The 26,719-nt window shown below is 42.1% G+C and overlaps 1 protein-coding gene across 3 annotated transcripts; it reads right to left on the bottom strand.

Annotated features, from left to right (window-relative positions):
- Positions 1–861: 861 nt before the first annotated feature.
- SHISA5 (shisa family member 5) lies at positions 862–25,260 on the bottom strand. 3 transcript variants are annotated; one of them, XM_036390767.2, is made up of 7 exons: positions 25,157–25,260; positions 21,887–21,954; positions 21,229–21,306; positions 20,005–20,055; positions 6,838–6,953; positions 6,319–6,534; positions 862–4,162 (listed from the first exon to the last, which is right to left on the bottom strand). In XM_036390767.2, exons 2-7 carry the CDS (start codon positions 21,913–21,915, stop codon positions 4,086–4,088), a joined length of 567 nt encoding a protein of 188 aa, XP_036246660.1. In that variant the 5' UTR covers positions 21,916–21,954; positions 25,157–25,260; the 3' UTR covers positions 862–4,085. The 3 variants fall into 3 exon arrangements, with proteins under 3 accessions (XP_036246660.1, XP_054371963.1, XP_054371964.1); XM_054515988.1 differs by having other exon boundaries at positions 25,148–25,260; XM_054515989.1 differs by lacking the exons at positions 20,005–20,055; positions 21,229–21,306; positions 21,887–21,954; positions 25,157–25,260 and adding an exon at positions 18,588–18,618.
- Positions 25,261–26,719: the final 1,459 nt, after the last annotated feature.

Here is a 26,719-nt window from a genome sequence, read left to right on the forward strand (position 1 = left end):
TCTCCTATACAACCATTAACTGCAATAAGAAAGGTGAAGGTACCTTTGAAACCCTATGTGCTCCTTAAGGGAAACTGCAGGTTGTAATCAAAGCCCAGGTTCTGCTCCTCAGCCCTGTGTGCAGAGAGAGGGGAAGGCACACAGCTTTCCTTTGAGCATTTCTCTGCCTCTCACTTCTCAAACTCAGCCATACTGGACAGGTGCACCTGCTAAAAGTCATGGGAAAAGAGGAACAGATGAACTAAAAAGCAGTGCTAACAAAATAATCATAAATAACTGCAATTTCCTGGTGACATTTCTAGCCCAAACATTAATTATATGTTTTCTAGATTTAGCTTTTTAGGAGCATGCATTTTGTCTGCTGCCTCCAGTCAACCAAGAGAAAATGTGAAATAAAACTACAAGTGAAATTATTTATATTGCACCTCCAACACATTATCAGCTGTAGCCGAGACTCCAACAAATTCAAGGAGTAACACTACAAAACCACCCAATTATTATGGGGTTTTGATTGGGTGTTAGTAGGCTTTTTACAATTTCTGTGTTTCTCCCTTTGTTTTTCTTTTAAATGCTACATTAGAATGTAGCTGGCAATTCAAGGTAATAATGCTGATACACTAAACAATTCACTGCTGGGTGGTGTCATATAAAGAATACTCTTGAACTGTTTAAAGAAAATATTTTCAAGTGAAAGACTAATGAGTTAGGAGTGTGAATACAACCTTTCTAAAGCATTTTTATCAAAACTATAAAATACACAAACACTTCAGCAAAAACATTTCCAGACAGTAGAAAGCACCACTTACCTCATGCTGAATTGGTCAAATTGGCGAATGAGGCACAATACTCAACACACAAGTCTAAACAGGTTGAGAAGATATTTTTAATGAAATTACAGACTTCCTTAGAATCAATCCTTTTGGACTTGCTTGGCAGCAGCCTGTCAGAGGATCATTCAGCAGCTTACACTGTCCTTGCTTTATTCTGTGATCTGTAACTTTGGTTAGGCTTCAGTCTCCACCACCAAAAGCAATGTTCATGATACAAGATGACCTGAAGGACACTCAGTAACACGAGCTGTCAAACACATGAAGGAAAATGTAGCTTTGCAGACACACCCCTAAATAATACTCAAAATGAGGCTAAGAAAACCAAGTTGACAGAATGTACTTCAAACACAGAATTTATTACAAAGGTGCATAGAGTTTATGCCATTTGGTTTGAATACTTAAGTTTAACCTACAAACAACATACAAAGCAAGGTTACAGTATGTAACAAAAGCAACAATGATTATCTGGTAAATTCAATATTCTACTGTCTTTAATTTCACGTAACATTTCTGAAACAAAGGCACTTACAGAGATAAAAAAAAAAAACCAAAACAACATTTTAAGTTGTGATGTGAAGGCAACAGCTACTGGGACTGACACATCAGCAGGGCTTAAACTGAAAACTTATGGATCATCTCCATCTTTTCTGTAACCATCCCATTCTCGTCAGTATTTGAAAACAAGCTTCAACAAGGCTGCAGGGCAAGAACCAAATAAAATCTGGTCCCACACCCCATTGTTAATGATGATTAATGCACTAACAATAAGAAATTAATCACAATCTGATTAATTTTGAACTGGACCATTTTCTCTTCTTTCAGTAAGCTCTGTAACTGAATTAGTAATAGTACTGCTAAGGCAGTTCCTTGTACATTAATGACTGATCTCTTCACTTGTACATAGTCATCATTTGCACATATCCACTGATGGAAAGGTGTCAATTTTCAGGCTCCTTAACCCTTATCTCCCATCACCCTACACAGAGCAGTGGCAATTCAGGACCATCTGTTTGGTCTGTAAACCTCCACCCCAAAACCTCATATTTGGGAATGCCCCTTACTGCTGCCTCCTTCCTTTCCTCCCATCTCCTCAGGGATGAGGACTGAGCCATCCTGCCATGAAACTGCAGATTTCCCTCTCACAACCCAAACATGACACTGTGACTGCTCCCTTTGTCACACCAGGGTGGGGACAGGAAGAGCAGGGCACAGTGACAACCTCAGGAACGCCACACTGGGTGCTGTACCTGTGCTCTCCCTGGCCTGGCTCCACACAGGCTAACAAAGCTGCTGGAGCAATCTCTGCCCTCCTTCTCCATGAATAAGCACCAGATGTAGGATCTGGAGCATGGGATTTATTTCTGCAGTTACTCAGTGCTCTCCCACAGAAACATTCCAGATTTCTAAGGCAATACTTCCTCCTCCATACAGAAGACACCATCCTTTTTTGGTTGGTCCCACGTAACATCTGACAGTGTCATGAAGTTTTGCCCAATTTCTCAGCTGACGTGGCAGGAAAGAGGAGGAACACAGACACAGGACACACAGATAAATGCTCTGTAAGTGCCTCTTGGCACCATTTAATGCTATTAACTTCAACACTCAGAGAGGTGTAACAGAGGGGCACAGGTTGTCATGAACCCCAGTGAAAAAACTTTCAACAAGTTTCTTCTGAAATGCCCTGAAAACTTTCTTAAAAAAAGAATCTGAATAATCCAGAAATAGACTCAAGAAATCAGGAAGGGGAACAAGGCTGCCTTTGACAACAGGAACTTCCACCCACTCTGTGAGGTAAAACAATAATATACCCCAAATGTAGAATGACAGGGCAAATGGCTCAATGGCCTCTCTAAAAAAGTAAAATCAGTGTAAAAAATATGTTAAAATTATTTCAGTGATTCTGTCACAGTGATACATGCAAATAACTACATAGTTCTATGAGGATTAACAACAAATTGCATTTCAATGTTGGAAAAGAGAAGAATTGTTGAGGACAGTGAAAAACCCCCCACCATATTTGTTTGAGCAATGAAAGATTCATGAAGCCTAAAGCCCCAGCAGTGTTAACAGCCATGAGGATGTCTCAAGATGGTTCATGACTGAAAGCATTACCTTCTTAAAAATACATTACCTGCCTGTGACAAATCCTTCCTTTCCCTGACTTCTCATTATCTGCTCAGCTTCATGGGAATGCTAAAGACAAAGGGGAGGTTTAATGCTCACAGTGGCCCCTCACCCAGCACACTGTTACTCCAATGCAAACTGGATTTATAAAGCTCTATAATTCTTAGGTTCCTGCCATCTACAGTTCCCACTAGAGACAGTGGAAAAACCCTGAGCATTTGAAAATCCCAATCTTCTGCTGATATCCCATCCCTCCTGTAAAAGGATTCCTTCTCTGTGATGAGGCTGCCAAGGTACCTCTGTTAACCTGTCATTAAGGGGCTGATTTTAATTCCAAACTCATCAACAAGAGATTGCTCAAGTAAGTTTGTCCAATACTAGCTGAACAAGAAATACTCATCCAATTACTTTTATGGAGAATTTTTAGGGCTTCAGCTTTTGATCTATTTGGTCCTTTAACTGGCAGAGAGTCAGTTGATTTCTAGCTATAATACCCAGAGGAGGCACAGTTTATAAACCTTAAAGTTGGGACAGAAAACAAGGAAATTACCAACTCATGCTATTTAGAACTAGCTCAAAGGCAATTAAACATGGTGTACTAACCCTTACCAAAGGTAAATGTGATGCAAAAAAGGAAAATTCCCTTTTGAATGATAAATGAAATGTATTAAATGGTAGCTTACCTAACAATAGTAGCTTCAAAGGCAGAACTTACATAACATGTATCAGGTAGTTTCTTAGAGGTCAAGATTTTACATTTTAATACTGTGCAAAAGATTGCTACAGCTTTGGGTATTTGACAATGCTCATATTAGACCATTCCTCTCAAAATTATTGCACAGCAAATGGTATTGTGGTTTTATGTGTATTTATGAAATACTCTTTCTTCTCACTTCTCTCATTGTATCTAGAGCAAAATCTCTTTTTGTATTTGCTTGAGGTATAAATCAACTTCTGCAAGAAAAATACTCCTTCCTTGGAGCATGAAAAAAAAGAAGATACTGAACTGATTTTCACTCTACTTTAACAAAAAATTGTTGTCTTCCAGAAAAATATAGTACAGGAGCATGGTGTAAACAGAACAAATGATATTTTGAAAAGTTTTATATGCAGAAGCACAGTAGAAGCTTTTCAATAGGTGGGCTTCTGAGGATCCATGTAAGCAGGGTTGTAAGGGGGCTGGGTGGGGTAAGGAGCTCCAGCACCAGCTGCAAAAGCAAAACACAAGAAAAAAAACAGATTTGTAAAATGCACATTCTGAATTCTACATATAAAATGGCAATTTCTGTTCTGAGTGCACAGTTAAGAGGTTCAACTTAGCCAGTATCTTAATTGGACTTGAAAACAGCTTGTCATAAAACATCTGCATTTCAGAAGTAAGAGCACAAAAACTTTTGTTCTTGTTGGCTTTGGGGCTTTTTTGATGCTGAGTCTAAAAAACCTAGTCTAAAAAAAAACAAAAAGGAACAAAAAAAGAGCCAGTGGAAGTAAGTGGAAGTAAGGAGTGCACATACAAACATACAAGAGGATATATCTGACAGTGTCCTGAGGGGAAAAAAAAACCACTGGTAAAAGGACTAGAGAAATCATATTAGGATTCCTTCAGGGAAAATGCTTTCCTGCTAAGTGTCAAAAAATTAATTAAGGAAGTAAAATAAAAGAGAAAAAATATCCCACCGCTACTGAGCACATGAAAGAGTTTGACTTATGTACCAGATGTGCATCCCTTGGAAGAGATCCTTACTTTCTACTGTTCTGAGAAAAGCTGCTCTCAAGTGGCATCTCCATTTTCAGCTCTGTCAAAGAGCACAAGTTTGTTCAAGTAGCACCTGATCAGATCCCTGGAAAGTGCAAGTGTGGTTATCTTCTGCTGATCTTGTAAAGTGAGTGGGGCTGGCTCCTGTGTGGCAGAGCAGGTATTCTCCCCTGGCACATGACATAATTAACAGCCTGCTCCTTGGCTAACAGGCAGGAGAAATGAAGGGAACAACTCTCACTGTGAGGCATTTTCAGCTGCCAACATGGAAAGTGCTTTGGTATGTTCCCAGAAAAAAAAAAAACCAACCACAAAAACCCTAAACAAAACAACTGTTTTAAAACTAAAAACCAGCAACAGCCTGAAAAACCAGAGAGCAGGAGAAGTGAAATGACTAATTTATTGGCTCCCTCATATGAAAAACATGAAGCCAAAGCACTTTGGCATAATCCTGTAAAACCCACAGCTTCTTTGGCATTTATAACAGAAAAACAGAGTCAACAGTCCTGCCAAGTCAGTGTTTTCACATGTGGGGCTGGTTTGCACATTATTAATATACAATTTCTAACTGTTTGCAAATCTTTCACACCATGAAAATCTATTTTATATCCAAGTTGTCCTGGAAGTTACTTCCTAAGGGCACTATCTACTAGTCAGGACTATACTTTGTTACTTAAAAGGATGACCAGTGAGGTTTGTAAGAGAACTTGAAGATTCTACAGGTAAAAGCCCAGTTTTGGCCCCTCTGAGCAGTCTGGAGCCAATTGCTCAGAGAATAGCTATTACCAGCAGAAGTGGGAATTAGTCATTGCAACAATAAGGCTGCATGAAAACAATGCTGTGAAAGAAGAAAAGCTGAAGAAAAAATATTCTGATAATTTTAACTGCAAGTTGTCAACAGACTTCTCTTTTCAATCCCTTTGTCCTGGGCAGGGACAACTTCCATGAGACCAGGTTGTTCAGGATTCCATCCAAACTGGCCTTGGACACTTCTAGAGATTTGTCCATAGCTTCTCTGGCCAACTTGTGCTAGGGCCTCACAAACCTCACAGTAAACAATTTTTTCCTAATAACTAATCTAATAAGTAATAACTAGTTATATATATATATATATATATATATAAAATAATAACTGATCTAAACTTGCTGTCCTTTAGTTTGCATCCATTGCCCCTTGTCCTGTCACTACATGCTCTTATAGAACAGACCTCACAGATACAAGATTAGAAAGGGAATGTGGAAACATCCAACTCATGTAGATGTATATATGTATGTATGTATGTTAATTGACTTTGATTTTAATATTAAATGTCAGCTGAATTAGTAGACATTCTACTGGATCTGCTGACAGTCCCACACATTGCCAAACTTTGCCAGTTCAGCTCCAGCTCACACCTCCTCTGGCAATACTTAACACAGAGACAGCAAGAGGGAAATTTCCACCAGGGTGAATAACAGCATCCACCACAACTTCAATTTTACAAAATTTGTTTACATCTGTATTAACACAGCCACAGATAATAATAAATGTAAATAAGATAAGATTTGCTCCAGAGCAGCTGTCTCTGAGCTGTTCAGGAGCCGAAGAAGCACTTGGTGCTGCCTTACCTGCCACAGTTTCATGGTAAGCTGGGGGTCCTGCAGGCTGGGTGGGGTAAGGGGGAGGGTACTGGGCAGGGTAGGGAGCCACGGGCATGCCTGGCTGGGGCTGCACAGCCACGGGCTGGTAGCCTTGGTACGGAGCTGCTGCGTAGCTGGGTGGCACTGCTGGCTGCTGGGGATAGGCAGAGTGAACCACGGTCGTGGTGGCAGTGGTCACCACAGCTACAGCAAGGAAAAGGAACATGGTTAGTGCTGGTAGTCCCTAAAGGAAAACCCCCAATAATTCCCAGACCCCCCAACATGGTGGGATAGAAGAGAACTTCTAAATGCTCAGAAAATATTCCAAAACATCCCTCTGCAACTTCGCATTCTGGAGCTGCTTAAATGTTTATTTTTAATATTTAGGTATTGCAACTTCTGAGCAGGGTATTTTCACCTCTTATAGGAACACAATTTTCCAGGAGGGATTAAAAAAAATTTCCTCTTCAAAGAAGTGAAAAAGAAAATAAATCCAGAGCTACTTACGGCGTGGTCGTCGACATGCTTTGTACAGACAGCAACAGGAGCAGGTGAGGCACAGAATAATAGTGATGACAATCACTGCAAAAACAGTAACTCCAATGGCAATAAGGGTTCCAAAACTGCAAGACAGAGACCACCAGAATTGCTAAGAGTCACTCCTTAACCAAACCTGCAGCAAACACATTGCGCCGCCTCCAATCTCTCAGTCCTTACTGGACTAAGAAACAACTGTGCAAGGCAGTGCTGCAGGAGGTCAGGTCTGCTATGCCAGGGAAGCTGAACCACCCCTGACAAGGGGCTTTGGTCCCTCTCATTTTAGTCGGTGACTGCTGTTGTTTTAGTGTGAACACACAGGGTTCAGAGCAAGCCCACAAGTTCTTCCCACATTCCCTAAAACCTCCCAGTCCCAAACTCAAGACAGTCTCAGCCCTGAACAGATTCTTGGCAGGCTCCTTGGCCTCTGTAAACAGGTATTTTAGAATCCATGTTTCATACAGTTAGGAAGAACTGAAATCCTGACTTTTCTGCAATAGCAAGCATGCCAGGCTACATGATAGAGAAACACTGCCTAAAACTCACAAATTTATTATGGGAAACCAGAGATTACAACAGCTTTGACTTCTGTGATGAGCACCAAATGATGGAGGCAGACAAAACCAGTTACCTCTCAAAGCTTTACAAGTTCTATTTACCACACAGGGGAGAAAAGATATCACAGCAAAGCCAGTGACAATTCCCTTAAAGTGCTAAATGAAATGATCTGTTTCCTACTGTCTGAAACCAACAAAGCCCATCTTCCATGGAAGCCAAAGTCTCCAGCACTCTTTATTTCTTAGAAAACACACCATGCATCAGTTTTGGGAACAATTGCAGGAAGTCAGTTTTAAAGAACAATCAGCTATAAAATAAAGACCAGAGAGGCTGTTTTCACATCCATCCTGTTTGTGTTTGCTGGTAGAGATTTTGGCTACAGTTTTCTTTGGTTGTTTTTTTCCCCTGCTTAGTTTCCTGTTAACAGCTTTAAACAAAAAAACATCTCCATTGCATCCAGCAATTTTCACTTGGCTACCAAACACCAACCAAATGTGACAATTGCATTTGAATATCAGTGACACTGGAAGGTTAAATAACTGACAAAAAGAATTGCAAAATGCTTTACCCTAGCCCAAATTTAAAAGATCTCACCTCAGTGTCTTCTAGAGCAACTTAACCCTTAGTAAGCTGGGCACTGACAAATAAAAAAGTCTTAATTTAAATTGCATTCTTTCAGCTTAAGAGAGGTTGCATCAATTTTATTCTGTTTCTGCAAAAGCTAGAAGAAAAAGCTTGAGTCAAATCTCTTTCAAAACAATGACTTTGTGAAACTATAACTGTATCTGACTGAGCACTGATTTTGTGAAGCACTAAATACAGCACTATGGATATAACCATGAAGTACTGAATGGGACACAGGAATCAGGAACTGCTGCAGCCTCCTAAGTCACAGGAACCGTGTCAGAGACACTGCCAGGAAAATAAACGGATTACTGCAACACAACCACAGGATGTAAAGGTGAAAATAATGTGTTGAGGAACACATGCATGTTTTGCCCCATTTATTTGCACAGAGCATTTTTGAGATGCTGACCTAAACACACACTCCTAAACACCCAGCTTTTAAGTGCCCTCTCATCCTCATGAGCATTATTTTCACTTCAGCACACCAAGCTCACAGCCAGCTCATCGCCATCCAAAAAATCCCACTTCTTTCAAGCCTGGTGTAAAAAGCAAAACACAAATGTGATTTCAAGAGAAGAGAAGAGAGAGCACTGCACTCAATGGATTCATACACTGAATTACAATCCTGATCCCAAGGTTCTCAAGAAATGGCAAGAACAGCTGTGAGAAACTACAGACACCTTCAGAAACTGCAGGACAAGAAATGTCAACTGAAAATTCTGATACTTGTGGAGCAGCCAAGAGCTTTTTCTTTTCTCTTGTTTCCACTTCTGGACCAATCCTGAAAGAGCTCTCTCACTAGGGAAGCTGACATTACTTCCTTTATACACAGCTATTCTCCAGCAACAGCAGCACAAAGTAAAGAAGTTTTCTATGTTCTTCCTTGTTTTTCCTTCTTCAGTTAAGGAAAAACACCTTTTTTGTAGTGAACTATGCTAAGGAAAGAAATTCTTGTGTCAAGGAGAGAGATTAAGGCTGACAAAGACAACTAAAATTCTTCACTTGTACAGACAGTGCACTTCTTAGAACTTTAGCAAAGGCTGGGCAGAATCAAAGATATCAGAAAAATTGAAATAAACTGGAGAAATATTTACTCATCGTAAATTACCAAGCACAGCAGGAAACTGGAACAGCCCTCTTATCTTTCACAACTGAAATAATTTCTGATATGAGGAGAGAAAACAGCACAGGCCCACCTGCAGCCAAGCTGAGGGCCATCAATAGATAAAAACACTGACCATGGGCTCCATGTGTTTGTTTTTAATAAAGTTTTCCGCTCAATGAAGCAGATATCTCCTATTTGCTACCTCTAATAAGGAACACAACAAAAGCAAAGCTAAAAAACCAACACACCATGTCCTCATCTTCACCACGTTGTTAGAGACACCCTGTGCATTTGGATCACTTGTGTCCTTGGCAAAATGACACAACCAGGACACAAGGACATTCTGCACCCATCTTTGGAAGAGTTAAATGGAGACACATGTTTGAGGTGCAGGTGTGTCAGGTGTACACGCTGGAGTTCTCTGTTTGTGTGTGCAAACATTGTGATCCACTCCTACCCACTGAAACACTGTCTGATTGCTGCAGACCAAAATGATAAGCTTTCAGACAGCCCAGCAAGTCAAATAACAGAGAGGAGTTAGCTCTTCTCAGTTCTTTAAGGAGTGCAACAACTGATTACTGGCAGGCATTTTTATCACCTACTTCACAGCAGATAATTTTCCTGCCAGTGCTTGGGCTCATGCAGGCTAATGTCTTAGAACAGCATAAAATAGGGAGACATTTACAGAAAAAACAGTAAGTGCTGTGAACTGGTAATTCATGTCATCAAAACTCTCTTTCAACACTGGAGTTCTTAAAAAATATTTTTTTTTATTGACAACCAAAACTAGCGATACTCTTTTGGAATTTCTGCATGGTCAGTCACTACCTTCCTGTAATAATGTTTTTTTTTTACTGCCCAAGGAGTACTGGTCTCAGCACTTCTTGAGCATTTAAGTGATACCCCTCTACTGAAAAAGGTGCAGGAAGGCTGCCACTAACAGATGATGGTCAAGTGAAGTCAGAATGGTGCTCTACATACATTACTCAGTGAACCTTCTAACCTTCAGGAGACAAGATATTCCAGGCACTGTATAAAGATTCCTTCACAGTGTGCTAAGTCTCTTCTTAGACAAAAATTGCTTCATTTGATTACTTTCACCTGATGAATCTGCCTAAAGGGCCCTAAAATATTTGGGAAAAACCATATTCACATTAAATGATAATTTAATTACCGCTAAGCATTGTACATAAATGAAAAAGAACAAACGTGAGGGCTTGTTGCTTACAGATTCTTGCCCTGAATGGTTAACCATGAGGAAACAGAAGCCAACGAAACCAAAAGCACACCTGACCCCTGCATTCTGCAAACAAACGTCAGAGTGCAGAAATCAGGGTGGCCACACAGCAGCTCCGGGTGCTCTGCTGGCGTCAGTCGCTTTCAGGTTTCCATGCTCCCACATTATATACACCATAGTCTAAATAAAGCACAGCTCTAAACAGCTTGAGCTCATTCACTGACATTTCCTGCTTCTTTCTCTTCACAGGAAAGTGAACTTTTGCCAATGATTTCATAAAAAACAAAATCAAACCTGCAGTTTTACTGCAGCAATGACAAACTGTAACTTCTCATAAAATGCATACAAAAGTAAATATGGAGAGATTTATTCAATTTAGTAAAAATGGAGAGATAACATCCTGCCCTTTCCTATCACCACCTCTCTCTTGCCTTGCCCTACACCTCCACTTCTATTCCATCCTCTCACCAATGAAGTGTAAATGTAATGAGAATGTCTCAGACTCACTTTAAAGCTGTCTAATTATTCAATATATCTATCAGCTCACATAAAGGGAGTTACTTGCCTATTTTACCCCTTTCAGGACTGAATGAGATGCAATGGACATACTAAAATGTGAGAACCAAGACCAGGATCTAAATAATACTATTTGTAGAAGTTAATTCTCAAGGAGGTTGTTCATGTTGCAGATCTTGAACAGACAAATGGAAAAAAAAATGGAGAGTTTATTTAAAGCATTTTCAAATATCAAAGTTTTGATTCCAGCAATGTATTTTTAACTCTTCTTAACAGTTCAAATCACTTAAGTCAGTGACATTTTGTAAGCTGATACAAAGGAAGTTTTCACATATCTATGCTTCATGTGAGCAGGACACACTAAAAATTTTGTCTTAAAACAGAAAAAAATATCCAAATTAACAATGAGACCACCTAGTAATGAAAAATTAGTTTAAGCAGCCTTTTTATTGTGCAAGTTTTAATCTATTCCAAGATTTGTTCCATGCTTCGAGAAACACATTGGCAAGGCTCTTTTCAAAAGCACTGCTGCTTTTCAAAACAAACATTTACAAATAGTGAGTTATGGCTGTAACACAGGGGTGGTCTGGAAAGACTTCAAAAGATAATTTAGGCCATTCCTAAAAGTAAAATTAAAAAATTGAGTATATGTATGTCATTCCTGCTTGAGAAAAGGATCCAGTTCCCAGAAATGGTAAATATCCACGTTTGCTGACTAAGGTGTAGGGCATGCCCAAACAAGTCCCCAGACAGAGATGCCTAACTAACATTTTAGTCACAGCCATACAGTGCCACATACTGCCTGTGAAGTTCAGCAGGAAAATAATGCTTTTTTCTGAGCCTTTCAGAGGGATTCGTTTTTACAACTTTACTAGCAACACACTTTCTCAGTTTAATGCTTTAGCATAAAAATTCAAAACATAAGAACCACTTTCCTAATGATTAAACGAAAATAATTTACTATTACTCAGAAAGCAAACTCACAGGGAAACATTAGCCTGATTTGAACACTGGCAAGAGGGACCAGCCTAATTTAGCAGAGCAGGGGCTTCAGCACAAGCAGACAATCAGAACCCACACCAGAGTGAAGCCTCCTAGTCCAGGAGCAATCACAGTAATTGCTGGTGCAGCCTTGGCCACCTCCCCAGAACAGGCTCTCTACATGATCAGGAAGGTTCCAAGTGATTCTTGTGGCAGGCAACAGGCAGCCTAAGACTCAGCCTGAGCAGCATGGTTTCAATTCTGCAAAATCTTGGTTGTTTCATCAGACTGGCAGCTTTGAGAAACTGCAAAGTCATCTAAGGAGCTCTGCAATGCAGTGAAGTGTGGATTGGAATTGTGAAGTCTGGTGTTTCAGACAAATGTTAATTCAATTTGCTCTTCAGAGTGTCTTTCCTGGGGTTCAGTCCCTTAATGTCAGAAGGGTTTCACTTTATTCTGACTAACCCCTCAGAGCAGCACCAGCTCAAGCCATCATTGACTGCAAACTGCTCTAGCAGGGACACAGATTAAATGAAAACCCTTAAAACTCAGCACTACTTTCCATAATTCTTTCTGGGTAGTCCCAAAAGGAGTTTGCAAGGGGAGCCCCAGCAAAACAACCCCTTTGTTTACCTGCAGTATAAACAGCCCTGAGCTGCATCCCCAGAGCCCACAGCTGAGCACAGCTCAGGGACCCAGCTCTGCCGTGAGAAACAAAACAACAATAAATTGTGAGCTAAAACAACAATAATGCCATGGGAAGCAAGAAACTCAGCAACTGCCAGAGTGCTACAGGAAAACAGAAGGCAAGAATCTTACAGGAAGAAGTTTGCTAAATATGTGCTGAATGGAGCCTTTAGCTGTTTGTGCAAATAGGAACGTGATGTGGATTACTTTAAGCCCAAAATAATAAACTTCAATTTTATTCACAAAGACCTACTGGAATTAAGCTAACTACTATTTTTTAATATTATATTTACATTATTTTTTTTAATTCTCCATTTTTTTAAATAACATGTTTAGCACAACGTGTTCTTAAGCAGCCTTTATGAGAAAGTGGCAGGGAGGAAACTTCCTGCAGTTTGTGGTCTTACTCAGACATCTGACACCCTGATCCAACAGGTTATTATGGAATATGTATACAAGCATCTTTTCTTGGTCCTTAAAGAGTGCACTTGTACTAAATATGTCTATGTACATAAATCCCTTTGTAATACATACTAAAAATACAATTTTCTGGTGAAGTTTGCCAGGAAATCTATTATTGTACACTTTGTAGAAAACAGAGAGTAATTGCTGTAAGTAACTGATGCATTAAAATATGCACATAACAAGGGGAAAAGTCAAGGCTGCATTCAGAGGGACTGAAGTCTTTCATCAGCAGTGCAAGAATTAACACTGCAGCTTCAGGCAGGCCCCCAGATAATTTTCAGTCCACTGGACTCAGCATACAAATTGTCCTTAAACAGAATTAAAGGCATCTGCTTCTGCAGGTGGGAAATAAATTTCTAATGTTCCTTTAGTGGCAAAAAGAGAATGTAGAATGATTACAGATATTTAAGGCAAACAACATGAGTCAGTTCCCTTCCTACCACCCACTTCAGGGACACAGGATGTTACCCCCACACCCAAATTCAAATGTGGCAATGGGAAGGATTTTTCTTAGATGGTTAACTGAATTAGCAGAGCAAGTTTAACTGAAAAAAAAACCAAACCAAACGAAAAAACAATTAAGTGCTACAAAGAAAATTTCCTCACAAAAACTGCAATATTATGAATTTGCTACTGCTAGTATCACACTAATTCTAGAAGCAGATTTAAACAACTAATTAGAAAGTAACTTGGCCAAAGAGTTAAAGTATTTTTTTCCCTGGCAAATTGAAACCTGGTGTATGACTTGCCAAACACACTGGAACTGCAGTAAAAGGAAGTTTGGACTGGGTTACACCCACCTGCTTTGCCTGCCTTATAACCCAGCTTTTATAGAAAACACACCTTTTTCTTTACCCACATTACTCATGTATCATCACATATATAAAATTTCCAAATCCTGTGTTCAGGCAGGAGCAAAGTTTGAATTACATCAATTAATTATCCTGTACTACTGTGAAGTGACATCTTGGCCCACATTCCCCTTCTCTTCTGGAATATTAGTCACCCAGCACAACAAGGATCATCAAGGAAAATCCAACACTGTAGAAAACAAGAACAGATCATGCAGCAGAGGTCACATCTGACCAACCACTACTTCTTTTAAATGGCATTGATTATTAATGATGACTAGTGCCTTTCACACCCTAAAAAAAACAAACAAACAAACAAAAAAGAAGAGGTTTTTAAGTTTACCTCTCAGTGGAATTGAGAGCCAGAGATCATGCTAACAAAAACAGAGGTGTATCACATCAAAAATGAACGGTATAAAATGTTTTGAATACAAAGATTTTGTCAAAAAGCCAATCTCTACACAATTGGAAATTTCCTGAAATTAAACCAATTTGTTTATTTCACAGAAGACCCTACAGCTGCAGTTTTAAAAGGCTGGGCAATTGGAGGGTATTCTCCTCCTCCCATAATACACCTACAAACACAATCTGTGGCAAATATATCCAGCTACACCTCAGGCCATGGCTTTTTTATGGCAGTATATGAAAAAGCAGAGCTGGTGCTCGAAATGCTCAAATTTTTACAGATCCTAATAAATGGCCATCATGGTCTTTTAAACATGTTTTAAAAGGATTCTCTGTTTCTTGGGCTATAGGATCCTTCTCTGAGGGCTACCCTACCTGCAACTTCTTCCACAAGCTCTCTCCAGAGCCAGCTTGCATGTTAAAAATTTACTGTTTTCAGAGTTACACAGAGGCACAGGAAAACCCAGAGGCAGAGGGAACACTCTACCCTGCTAGGTAGCTACAGCCAATGAAGCACAAAGCCACAGGAAAATGAACTCCTGAGCAGCATCCAAGTGATCAACCTTGCTGTGTCGTTGTGTGCTCAGGCTGCTGCTGTCACACAGCCCTCTGTGGTTAGCAGGGCACACTAACCCAGCCATGCACATCTGCCTCTTGCACCAGGGCAGCATTTTTCAGCCTCTCCTTCCTGCCTGGTTTCTGAGGAAACGAAACCTAAAGTGCCTACAGCAGCAGAGACCACAGCTCAGAACCCTCTGCCACCTTCAAGCTGCTTCTTCACCAAGAACCCAGTGAACACAAAACCAAATGCTCTGCAATGCACGTTACCACTGCTAATTGTGCAAGCTGATGTTTACTCTTCAGGCTAGTAAAAAGCATAAAACATTTCTTTAAGTAGTTTAAAATCCAAGTCTCAGTTGTTTCCAGGCAAGAAGCTTACAGTCCTTGGTGAGATTAGCCTGTGCTTGAACACAAGCCTCACAGAACAGGCTGGATGCTGGTTTAACTCATTTATTACAGAAAATATCAAGGATCAGCACTGGAAAAGAAATCCTCTGCTTATTAAACAGAGACTGCTTATATTTCTACAAGCTTTTTTCCAATTTTCATGGAGTCTTCCCTCTGGAAACATTCCACACCCACCTGGACACATTTCTGTGTATCCTGCTCCAAGTGACCCTGCCTTGAGGGGGGGTTGGACTAGATGATCTCCAAAGGATTTTTTCCTTCCAACCCTAACAATTCTGTGATTCTGTAATTATCTTCATTATTTACCTTTCTTACCACTGGCAACTTATTACAGATCCTGGAGTATCCAAGTATACCAGAAAGTGTAAAGTGGAGTCCCTGATAGTGATAGCAGGGGAGAAGAAACAGGGCATAGTTCAATATCATTTTTGACCTTGTCTGTGGAGAAAATATGGGCTTGAAAACATCTAAACCAGACAAAGAAAACCAGGATAATCATATCTTTCACTGTTACAAATATGCTGGTTTTGCCAGGTTAGCCTGTAGCAGCCTCTTGTAGATGCCACATTGCAACCAGGCATGGATTTTCTCTGTATCACAAAAGGACAAGGAAGCCACAAGACAGCATGGATCAAAACCCAAATGAGCACATCCCCATCCAACAAGGCTGGTCTGTCTCTGCTGGCCAAAGCTTCCCAGGAAAATGGGACATTCTGCCTTCCCCTTCTCATAAGGAGGAACAGCCTTGCCTCAGGCATTACTGTACCTGTTACACAATCTGCTCTAACTTACAGGCAGAAATTCACTCAGAAACAGAAACAAATTAACTGTGTACACAGACAATGACAAGTTTTGTTTCCAATTAGAAAGCCCACTATCGGCTGCCCCAACGACATTATTTTCTTCTGTAACTGATACAGATGTTCTGAATTGCTCCACCTCCTTAAACACTCAAATACTTCACAATTAGTTGAATTGTGGATATGAGTCATCTAATTTCCTTTTCCAGTAAGGGTCACTATTGGAAAATTGGCATACCAAGGCTAAGTAATCACACTACCAATGAAAATAATAACAAGTTCTGACCTGGTGAATCAGTGCTCTGCTTTTTGCAAAGTTTCTTAAAATAAGAATACTATGTACAGCAGAATGAAAAGGGGAAACCAACTAAATTAACCTTACTACTCACAATCCATCTTTGAAACCAGAGTAAAGCAGGGGAAAACTCAGTAAAACAATTAAAATGGGGAATCCTGAAACATCTTCCAGTAGTAAACCTTTGTGACAACACATTCACTAGCAACAGAAATTGGAGAAATCACTTATGGTCAATAAAAAATGGTGACAAATGTATCAAGTTCAGCACTATGAAACCTATGCCTACACCCTGACCTAAAAGCTCCACACAATGCTTAAGGACTGATCAACAAAATAAAAGGCCTGAATCTGAGTTAATCCTGACTTTTATACTTTTCCTAGAATGCTTATATTTGCTTCCAAATGCAGCATTCTGGGAAGCAAAATGCTTTCAAGTACTTAGAAGTGCATTATTAACACACTCCAATGGACTGTAATTCATTGTCTTTAAAATGTCCAAAGATTATAGCATATGACCACTTGCAATGTGAAATACACTTCAAAGGATTGCCCAAAATGCACACCTGCCTCAACAGCACCTGATACTCAGTATAAATACGGAAAAACATTAATATCAAAGGATGATACTAAAAAGAAACCTATTGAAAACTGGTGCTTTGCTTGCACTTCTGCAGAAAACCTCAGAATAAATGCAGCAAAAAAGCAAAAGTACAAACAAACTAGAAATTGCTCAGCTGGGCCAGACGACAAAGAACAAACAAACATTCCACCAGTAGCCCTTCCCTAACCCTGTCCTTAGAATTAGGGTGTAATTGTGGCAGGGTTTCCAAGCAGAGAGGAGAAACATCCAGACCACAGAGTCTCCAGTGGCAAGTCCACAGGTAGTCTGTAACTCACTCTCAGAAAGGGGAAGTTCTCTTGACAAGACAGGATTTGTGAGCAGTGTGCCAGGGTGGCAACTCAATCTAGAAATCAGCCTGATGCAAGAATGGGGAACCACACACTTTGTGACCCATAATGCCAGGAAATCATCACCTCCTTCTCAAGGGCAGTGTCAAAGGTAGTATTTGTAACTCCTAAGAAAGAACAGGGCACTAAAGGAAGTTGCCCTTATTGCTTCCTGTCATGTTACAACTGTTCAAAAAGAACACTCGTCTTGTTGGAGATACAAATATTCTGACATCGGCCCTTCTCTCTACACAGTGAAGAATTAAACTAACATAGTCATCAGGAAACAAGGCAAAACCTGCCTTTTAAAAGAAATTGGCACAGAGAGAGAGGGTGGAGTATACCTGGCAGGCAAGGAAGCAGCACAACTCTTCCAGAAGGAATTCAGCTTACTACTTGGTTAAAAAAGCACAGAAACCTCAACATACACAACACCAAATCCCAGGCACTGTCTGTAACCAAACAAAAACCTACTTGGTGTCCCACTGGCTGTAGTCACAGACAGTGCCACTCACTGCAATTCCCAGTATTGAAACACCCTAAATGGGACAGCTCAGTCATAAGTCATTTTGGAAAGTTTTGAGATGTGGTTTTCCTCCAGTCATATCCAGGTGGCTTTTCAAGGACAGTATTCCTGTGAGTAATTACCATCTTTCTAATAAAATTACGTAGCAAGAAGCTAAGTTTGATGTCAAGTCTAGGCCTTTGCACAACACTAATTTTTCAAAGCTGAAATGTAATTGAAAAGGAAAAGAGAAGGAAGAAGAAATGTCTCTTCTTAAGCTCTGTGACATCCACAGGTCTCTTTTAAAACATTCCACAGCTGAAAACAAAGATAATTAAAACAATTTAACTGCTCCTTCCTAAATGTTTTTTTCTGTCATTTACAAAGAGCAAGCTGACTTCAAGATAAGGCTGTACTGGAACCACACATCTGAAGACAGATCAGCCTGGCTGAGAAGGGGCATCCCTCCTCCAAAATATTTGTTACATTAAATCCACCTCCTCATCGAAGAGACCAGGGCTCCAAGACACCCCTGTACTCCATTCACACCACCATGCCCGTGCCTATCGCCTTTAGCGCGGCTCCTTCCTCCCCCGGTGAAGATGTGCCCGGACTAATACAGCGCGGCCCCGACCCCCGCCCGCCGCCCGCACGGCCCCGCTGGCAGCCGGTACTGAGCCCGCTGGGCCGGAGGTCCCGGGAAGGCCGGGCGGGCTCCCCGTGCAGCTGTCGGGTCCCGTCCCGAGCCCCCCGAGCCCCGCCGCTTACCCCATGCTCGCCGCCGCCGCTCGCCCCGCGCCCGCCGCCCGGCCCCGCGCACGTCACGGCGCCCGCACCGCCCCTTAAAGGGGAGCCCCGGCGCCGCCGCCGCGATCCCGACCGCCCAAAGCCACGCGGAGCCATCCGGCAGCCAGAGCTCCGCGATACTGTCCGGGCTCCCCGGCACAGCAAGCACAGGAAGTGTTGGAGGGAATCCAGAAGTGTTGATAAGAGGGCTGCAGCACCTCCCCTAAGGAGACAGGCTGGGAGAGCTGGGGCTGTTCAGCCTGGAGAAGAGAAGGTTGTGTGGTCACCCCCCAGCACTTTCCAGGGTCTGAAGGAGCTACAGGGAACCGGAGAGGGGCTCTTTGTCAGGAACTGGAGTGACAGGACAGGGAGGAATGGGTACAGATTGAAAGAGGGGAAATTTAGGCTGGCTATTGGGAAGAAAGTTTTTACTATGAGGGTAGTGATGCACTAGAACAGGTTGCTAATGGAAGCTGTGGATGCCCCAATCCTGGCAGTGTTCAAGGCCAGGCTGGATAGGCCTTCAATAAGTGGGACATGTGTAAGGGGGAGACTGGGAACAGATCATCCTTAACATCCATTCTGTGATTAATCCCTGCCCTCTCTTCATCATCTTCTGCACTGTGAAAAACTGATACATTTTTACAGCAGGACTCCTGTCATCACCAATATAGGTTTAAAGGAATTTACTTCTTCCGGAGATTGAAAGAGATGGAGAAATATTGATAGAAACTAACTGCAAAAGATGCTAGAACATCAAGGAGATACCTCAAACAAAAGCAGATTTTCTTCCAGAGCTACTGTGGATTTTCTAAGAGTACAAAGCACAGAGAAATAAACTAAAACAGAGGATGTTCCACCTAATTGTGAAGAACTTTTTTATGTTAAGAATGGCAGAGTACTGGAAGAGGCTGCCCAGGGAGTGAGTGGGGTCTCCCCTCTGGAGACATTCAAGTCACACCTGGACACATTCCTGTGTCACCTGCTCCAGGTGACCCTGCCTTGGCAGGAGGGTTGGACTGGATCTCCAGAGGTCCCTTCCAAGCCCAACTGTTGTGTCACTCTGTGCTAATGCTTCAACCTCTTGTTCAGCAGGGAGGAAGCAGGTTATTATATAAAGAGACTGTTATGGTCTAAATAGCAACATCCAGCTTCGTCCTCATGTCTCTCCTTCTTCCAACACACACACAGATTTTGAGTGCTCCACACATTTATGACACAAATTAGTATTTCTATTTTTGTATTCTAGCTGCATAGAATCATGGAATTGTTTAGGCTGGAAAAGGTCTTTAAGATTACTGGGTCCAACTGTTAACCCAGCACTGCCAGGTCCACATGTCCTGATTGCACAATGAAGAACCTCTACACAAATCCCATTTTAAAAGCTTGCATGGCTTACCTGGGGCCAAAGTCTAAATCAGGATCCTGAAACATGTCCGAGTCAGAGATCCTGTAACAAGAGAGTTCATCTCAAAAAAATTGAATTTATTACTTATTAAAGTTACCTAGCCAAGTTTCAAGTGCTTATGGAACAAGGAAATGTACACTAAAAGGAGAGATTCTTTTTGTTGCCTGTGGTGCTAAAAGTATGGATTTGACAATAGCCTGACAGCACTGTTCCAAGGCAGTTTTACAAAATCCAAAACCAAATAGACCATACATAGATTTGGAGCAGCTGTAGATAAATGCATTTACTGCATTAGCCCAAGTAGCTAAAGTAGTCAGTGATTAACAACAAAAATCAACAGATACAGCTTTTTAGTAAGCTCACCTTCTCCATTAACTAAGCTTAGTTTCACCCAGGTATGCTCTGACAGGCATCCCTGCTTTGGGGAGGAGAGAGGAGCAAGCACAGCAATTTGTCCACCAAGTGGGGCCATATTCTCATCCTCTACATGGAGAAAACCAAACACCAATTTTATGAGGGTTTCTGTTACCTTCAGTCAAACTGAACCAAAGGGAGAACAGAAGTGTGACATTTCAGTGTCACAGTGTCCTCCACCTGGCTAAAGGATCTCTGACAGTCTTTGCTCCCACACTACAACTCACGTATCGTGGCCTGCAAGGAGCAGCTCTGTACTTTGAACAAGTCCTCTTTGCCTGGGTAAAGGGGAGTGATGCTCACTTTCCCTGCAGGGATGTGGCTGCTCTTCTGTGCTTCACAGAGACAACATCGAGCTCAGGCCAGCGTTTCACCCCAGACATCCTGCAGTGGTTAAGCCCTGCCTGAGCCAGCTGCAAGATAAGCAAGTGGCTCAGCTCAAGTGTGAGCTCAACCAGCCTCATTCAGTCTCCACAGCAAGCCTGGCAATTTTCCACATTATCCACTCTGTGACTACAGTAATAACTCCACAATAGGTGGTTTTAGAGTGTGTCCTCTCTGCTCCTTTGGGATGCTTTTCACTTGGTAACATTCTCCATCTGGAGCAGGTACCAGTGGTACCTTTCTGGTGTCCTTGAGCATCCTAAAGTGTGAAGTTAAGCTTTCAATAACAAGGATTTTCCACATGATATAGTAAAACTGACACAACAATCATTTTAACAAGTATCAATGCATATTGTATCAGGCCTTGAAGCCCTCCCACAAAGGTAAAACAAAATCATATTAAAGCTTCATCCCAACCAGTTGTCGGATGCAGTTTTCCTAATTTCCTCGGCGAGCTTCTTTACAGTTTCCAGAGGGTCTTCTGCATCAGGAGACCTTCAGAAAAATTAAACAGAGTGTAAGTATTTGAAAATTATCAAAACACACATCAGTTCAAGCATTAATTTATCCAGCTCATTGTTCCCTTTCTACAGGTAAGAAACAAGCATTAATGTTGATCCCTGATAGAGATCTAGAAGAGAAAGGTCCTTTAGGAGATTTAACCATTAAACAGTGTGTTTTTTTTGTCATTTGATGACAGAATTGCAATGTGTTGTATACATTCAATTTGCCTCAATAACTTTCATTAAGCTGATTTCACTGGAATTTTTGTTCATCAAATTTTAGGAATGCATTAGAGCAGCAGTATCAATCCAGACAAGATCCACAGCAGAAATCAGAACAGGATTGTGCAAGTTATACCTCACCAAAATAACCACTATATGCTTGACAATCCTCACCCAGAACTGAGAAGAGTTCCAAACCAATAGTTAGTAAGTAAAGGAATAATCATACAATGTCTTTTCCTCATCCCGACCAGATCACCTAAATTAACACCTAAATATGCTGAAATTACTTGGGTCAGGTCTTACAAACCAAGTATTTCATTTTGTGTATAGCAGAGGCAGATACTTACTTCATACACACAGAGCAGCTCATCTTCATTAAGCACCTCTATCCAAATGTTCAGACATAAGCACCAAACTGCATGAAAATATGAGATGCTAGTGTTACTTTCTTCACTGTATCTGATAGTAGCTACCAAATTATTGTAAAGACTTAAAGAGCAACATGAGTTGCCAAAAAGGTTAAAAATATCAAAAGGCCTGAAAATCAGTTAGAATAAAATGTTCACGTTTCCTAGAGATTTGACTCGATGGAAAAGATGCAACACCACTGCACTCACTGTAGGTTTGGATTTCCCTGTGACTTGGTTGTTTGTACCTGTTGCTTTGTTTACTTCACAGAAAATCCTAATCCTGGTAATCCACTGCAGAAAACAGAGATATCATACAACAGATTCTTAGAACTAAAATCAGTCCAGCAGCATTCCCACTGCAAGCATCACCTGGTGCAGCTCCAGTGGTAATCAATGGGGATATTCATGTACCAGGATGGTTCCCTTAGGGAACATCCCACACTTTTCAGAACTGCATTCAGGATGACACATTCCTTAAGAGACTGGCTGTTTTCTCTGTCCTTGCCCTCCCAAGCCTGAGTAACTGCTCCATAAGAATGGCATATTAAAAGCTTTTAACTGCCACAAAAAAATACTTCCCAAAGCTTAAGCAAAGTCATTTCCCAAGAAGGGCATCACTTCGTTTTTCAGTGACAAATGCTGCAGTCAGCTGGTTTCTATTCATCATTTTCCTTCCTATCAAGACATAGCCTGATATCTTGCTCCTAAACCATACTCCATCAAAAAAACTCGAAATCCTTCAGGTGTAGTTGTTAAGAGAAAGCAAACAAAAAGAGGCAAAGACAATATTTAAACTGACTTTAACATCTGAAAATTCAGTCTTCACCCTCTAGCATCAAGAAATACCTAAATACTGTTGCCTGGAATAAAACACAAAACTTTTCCAAACAGTGTTAAAATAATACAAATGCAAGTCTTTAATTGACAGCCTTAATGGTGCACAATATGGTGATGTACACATACAATACAGTATTTCTACAATTTTTCTACAGTTTTCCTAAGGTTGATTAGTATACCTACAAATATTGTCCAGTAAGAAGAGCAACTGGTTAGGTAATTTCCTGTTACCTGGGTTCTGCCCCATTAGAGCCTCCCCCCAGTCTTTTTTTGTCCTACACTTTACTGTGTCTACAATACAAGCTGCAAAACAAAGTGTCCTTGCTAGACTAAAGGCAAGACTAAACAGAATTTCAAGAATGTATTAGTAAGGGTTTGGTATACTATGAAGGAGGACAGGAAAAGTACTACAAGTTAGAACTTTGTATGAACTGCCTACAACGTTACAAATACATAAAAATATATATAAAAAGTTAAAAATATTTAGGCATCACAGCCAACAATAAAAAGGAAAACAAAAATCTTCTAAGGGTTTAAATATGGAGGGTCATTAAATAGAAACAAAGAGGAACTTCTGTATCCATTGCACAGTACTTTTTACAACTTTTTATATACATGCTTACACATGGCCGATCAAATTTTTCTTCTGCAGACATCTAATGCCACCTGACTCCTCCCTCCTTCCTCTACCCCTAACAAGAAAATGACAGGTAGCTAAATCAATGCCAAAATACTGTGTGAAATTACACAGCAAGGCAGCCAACAAAATTCCTCCCTTCATCTCACAATTGTAGTACTGCAGCACAATAAAATAGCAAGGCCTAGGCCAGTTCTCAGGTGGCTGAGCTGAGCCAACAAGGGCCCAGCCCACCAAAGAAGAATTTGGTGCCTCCACTTTGTTCCTCTCTTCTTCCATCACCTGTGGCATCCAAGAGATTCTTCCTTAACTGACTGAATTCTCCAGCTCATCAACTGATGGCACTTATCCCCCCAGTCGGTCTTCTGATGGTTTGATTATTTGAATCATCTGAGAATGGGTACAGTCCGAACCCAACACAATCCGGTTACTGAGGGGTTCCTCCTATCCCGCAGGACATCAGCGTGATGATTTCACACCATCAGTACCGCACAAAACCTTAAAAGACTGACCAAGTTCCATCTCAAGAGCAGAGCTGCCAGACTCTTCCCTCCCAGTCCTCAATCAGTGCAATAAGTACTATCTTCCACCCCTATTTATTCAAGAGCAGCTAGCATACAGTTACAGCTATAGACCTTCGTGGTGAGTCAGCTTAAAGAATCCTTTTTCTGGTGCTCCTACCTTGAAGTACTTACAGATAGAACTCTGACCATGTCAGCCACACTGATTTCAGCTCAGCCCCCGAACAAACTGTGATCCTGGATTATTCTGATCTAGCCAAATGTCTTCTTGCAAATCACAAGCAACTTTTCTGCACAGGTTTGTGCAGAATTTGATCTCTCTGATCAAGTGATACCACTGATATATAAAATACAAAGAGTGCTTCTCCTTCTCTGAGACCTCACAGCTCAGTTCTGTGATCACATCCGCTCTGACGACAAAGCTGGGGAAGACCGCACGGTCCATCCTCTAAGCACAATAACAAATTAGCAACAGATAGGGCTGCTGAAAAAAGCCCGATTATCAATAATAGCATTTGATGTATGAACACAATCATCAAACAAGCTTACATAAGTACGCTTTTTACATGATATCATCACTGAGCACTTCAGTGTTTCTATTATCTTCCAGTAAAAGGGTAGAATTTACCGTGTCGGGGGTGAAAAGGTGAAGGTTTTTGATTGGATGCTTTAAGAATTAACCGCAGCCACTTTAGTACATCATCACCTCACCGTAGTTACCAGCAGGCCCTATCATCAGGCCGCTGCTAGCCGACACCACGGCTCAACACAAACCCACCGAACTTCAGCAGAACTTTTCCCTCAGCAGAACTTTTCCCTCGGCGAACCCAAATGCGCGCCAACACAGCTGAGCGCGTGTGGGCACCTCCCGCCGCCGCCGGGACCACGTGCCCCCAACACCACGCGTTCGTCAGCCCCCCAAAACACGGTTCCACAGCTCCCAAAACCAGGGTTCCACAGCCCCTCAAAACACGGTTCCACTGCCCCCAAAACCACTGTTCCACTGCCCCCAAATCACGGTTCCACAGCTCCCAGAACCACGCGTTCCTCAGTCCCCGCCCCGGCACGGGCGGCAGAGCTGAGGGGGCTGAGCTCGCAGCCTGGGGCTCCCCACGCCGGGGGCTGTGATCACCGCTTCCGAAAGCGATACCGGAGCCCCCAAACCTCCCCCGAGCACCGGGGCTCGCCGCTCCCGCACGTTACCGCGCTCACCGGCCGCCGGCAGCAGCAGGAGGAGGAGGAGGAGGAAGCAGAGGGCGAGCACGCCCCGACACCGCGGCGGGAGGGCGGCTGCGCCCCGGGAGGTGCAGGGAGCGGACAGCTCGCGGGAAGCGGCGGAGGCAGCGGGCGAGACGGGGCGGGACGGGGCGGGGCGGCCCTGGCCCGGCCTGGGCCCGGGAGAGCGCTGAGGCGGTCCCCGACCCCCGATCTCAGTTCCCCACACCCCGATCCCCGGCTGCGGCTCCCGTTCCCCAGCGCGGTTGCTGCAGTACCAACTGAAGGGTTCTTTCTCCCTGAGGGGACACCTCACCGCAGTATCACAGAATCATTTAGGGTAGAAAAGACCTCTGAAGATCATCGAGTCCAGCCTGTGACTGATCACCACCATGTCAACCAGAGTGTCAAAAATAGGTTAGAAACTGTTGTAAAATAGTTTATAATTGCTAAGCTTGTACTGTTAAAAAGTTTGGTTATTATATTGTAAAAGCGGTTAAAGGGTAGTTATAAGAAATACGGTACTGACCGTACCGTATTACACCTAAGTAAAGTGCACCACACCCAAGCGAAACGAGCCAGCCTGGACAGAACTGGAATGGGCCAATCAAGCACCTTAAACCTTCATGCAAATGAAGGATCCCAACAGAAACCAGTCCAAAGGAACAAAAAACAGGATAAAAAGGGGACATCCGAACCAGTGGGATCGCGTGCTCCTCCACCTGGAACATCGGGAACATCTCTGCTCAAGAAAGGAAGATCCAGCACTGGCTCTGCAGCATCCTCACTCATCAGGAATGCTCCTGGTCGACCCTCCAAGCTTTAGGCCTTATAATAAAAGCTGAAATCACTTTAGCTCCGGGAGTGTGTTCCCTTTATAACAAGACCATGGCACCAAGTGCCACATCCAAGCTTGCCAAGGTGCTTGTTCCCTGAATTAATCACTTCTGTCAGCATCTAGCTAATGGAGTTATGTCATGCCCCAGCCTTGGAAGGCCAAGCAAAATACAGAAAGACTGGTGAGAAAATCCCAAGCACCAGAGTTTGGCTTGGAAGGTAGCTGGTAAAAGAGATTCTCTGGGAACACTGTAAAGGCAGGAGCTGAAGGAAGCAGTCACTCCCAGCAGTATCACGCACCTGGTATTGTAGGACTTCTGGGAAGTTCAGGTTTCTATCCTGATCCTGAATTGCATTTCAGACCTGTATTCTTCAAGGCTGGATTTCACATCCCTTTTCCCTATTCTGGTTGTACCTGAGCCATTGTCTGGTTGTTGTCCACGCAGGTTCCTAGTGGACTCTGATGCTGGCTGAGGAAACCTTCTGGCTGCCTGGGCACTCCACCTGAGCCCATAGCCTGGTCTGCCTTCCCCTAGGAACTGTTCCTGCCTCTGGATCAAAACCTGTGCTAAAGCACTGTTACTAAAGAACACCAGGATTGATGAAGCAGCCCCCTTCTCAGTAAGTTTCTGAGGGTAAATGGCCTCTGCTCTATACTTGCCTCTGGTTGCCTTTTTTCCTTCACAAGACATCTTCACAGGCCTTTCAGAAGGTGTCTCAAAG

The sequence above is a fragment of the Molothrus ater genome, chromosome 11 (assembly GCF_012460135.2).
Source record: "Molothrus ater isolate BHLD 08-10-18 breed brown headed cowbird chromosome 11, BPBGC_Mater_1.1, whole genome shotgun sequence".
Lineage (NCBI taxonomy): Eukaryota > Metazoa > Chordata > Aves > Passeriformes > Icteridae > Molothrus > Molothrus ater.

Coding starts and splice junctions, on each gene's coding strand:
- SHISA5 (XM_036390767.2), bottom strand. CDS start 21,915: ATGAAGATGAGCTGCTCTGTGTGTATGAA. Junction 6,954..20,004: donor GATTTAGACTTTGGCCCCAG/GTAAGCCATGCA, acceptor TCTGTCTTGCAG/TTTTGGAACCCTTATTGCCA. Junction 4,163..6,318: donor TTACCATGAAACTGTGGCAG/GTAAGGCAGCAC, acceptor TTGCTTTTGCAG/CTGGTGCTGGAGCTCCTTAC.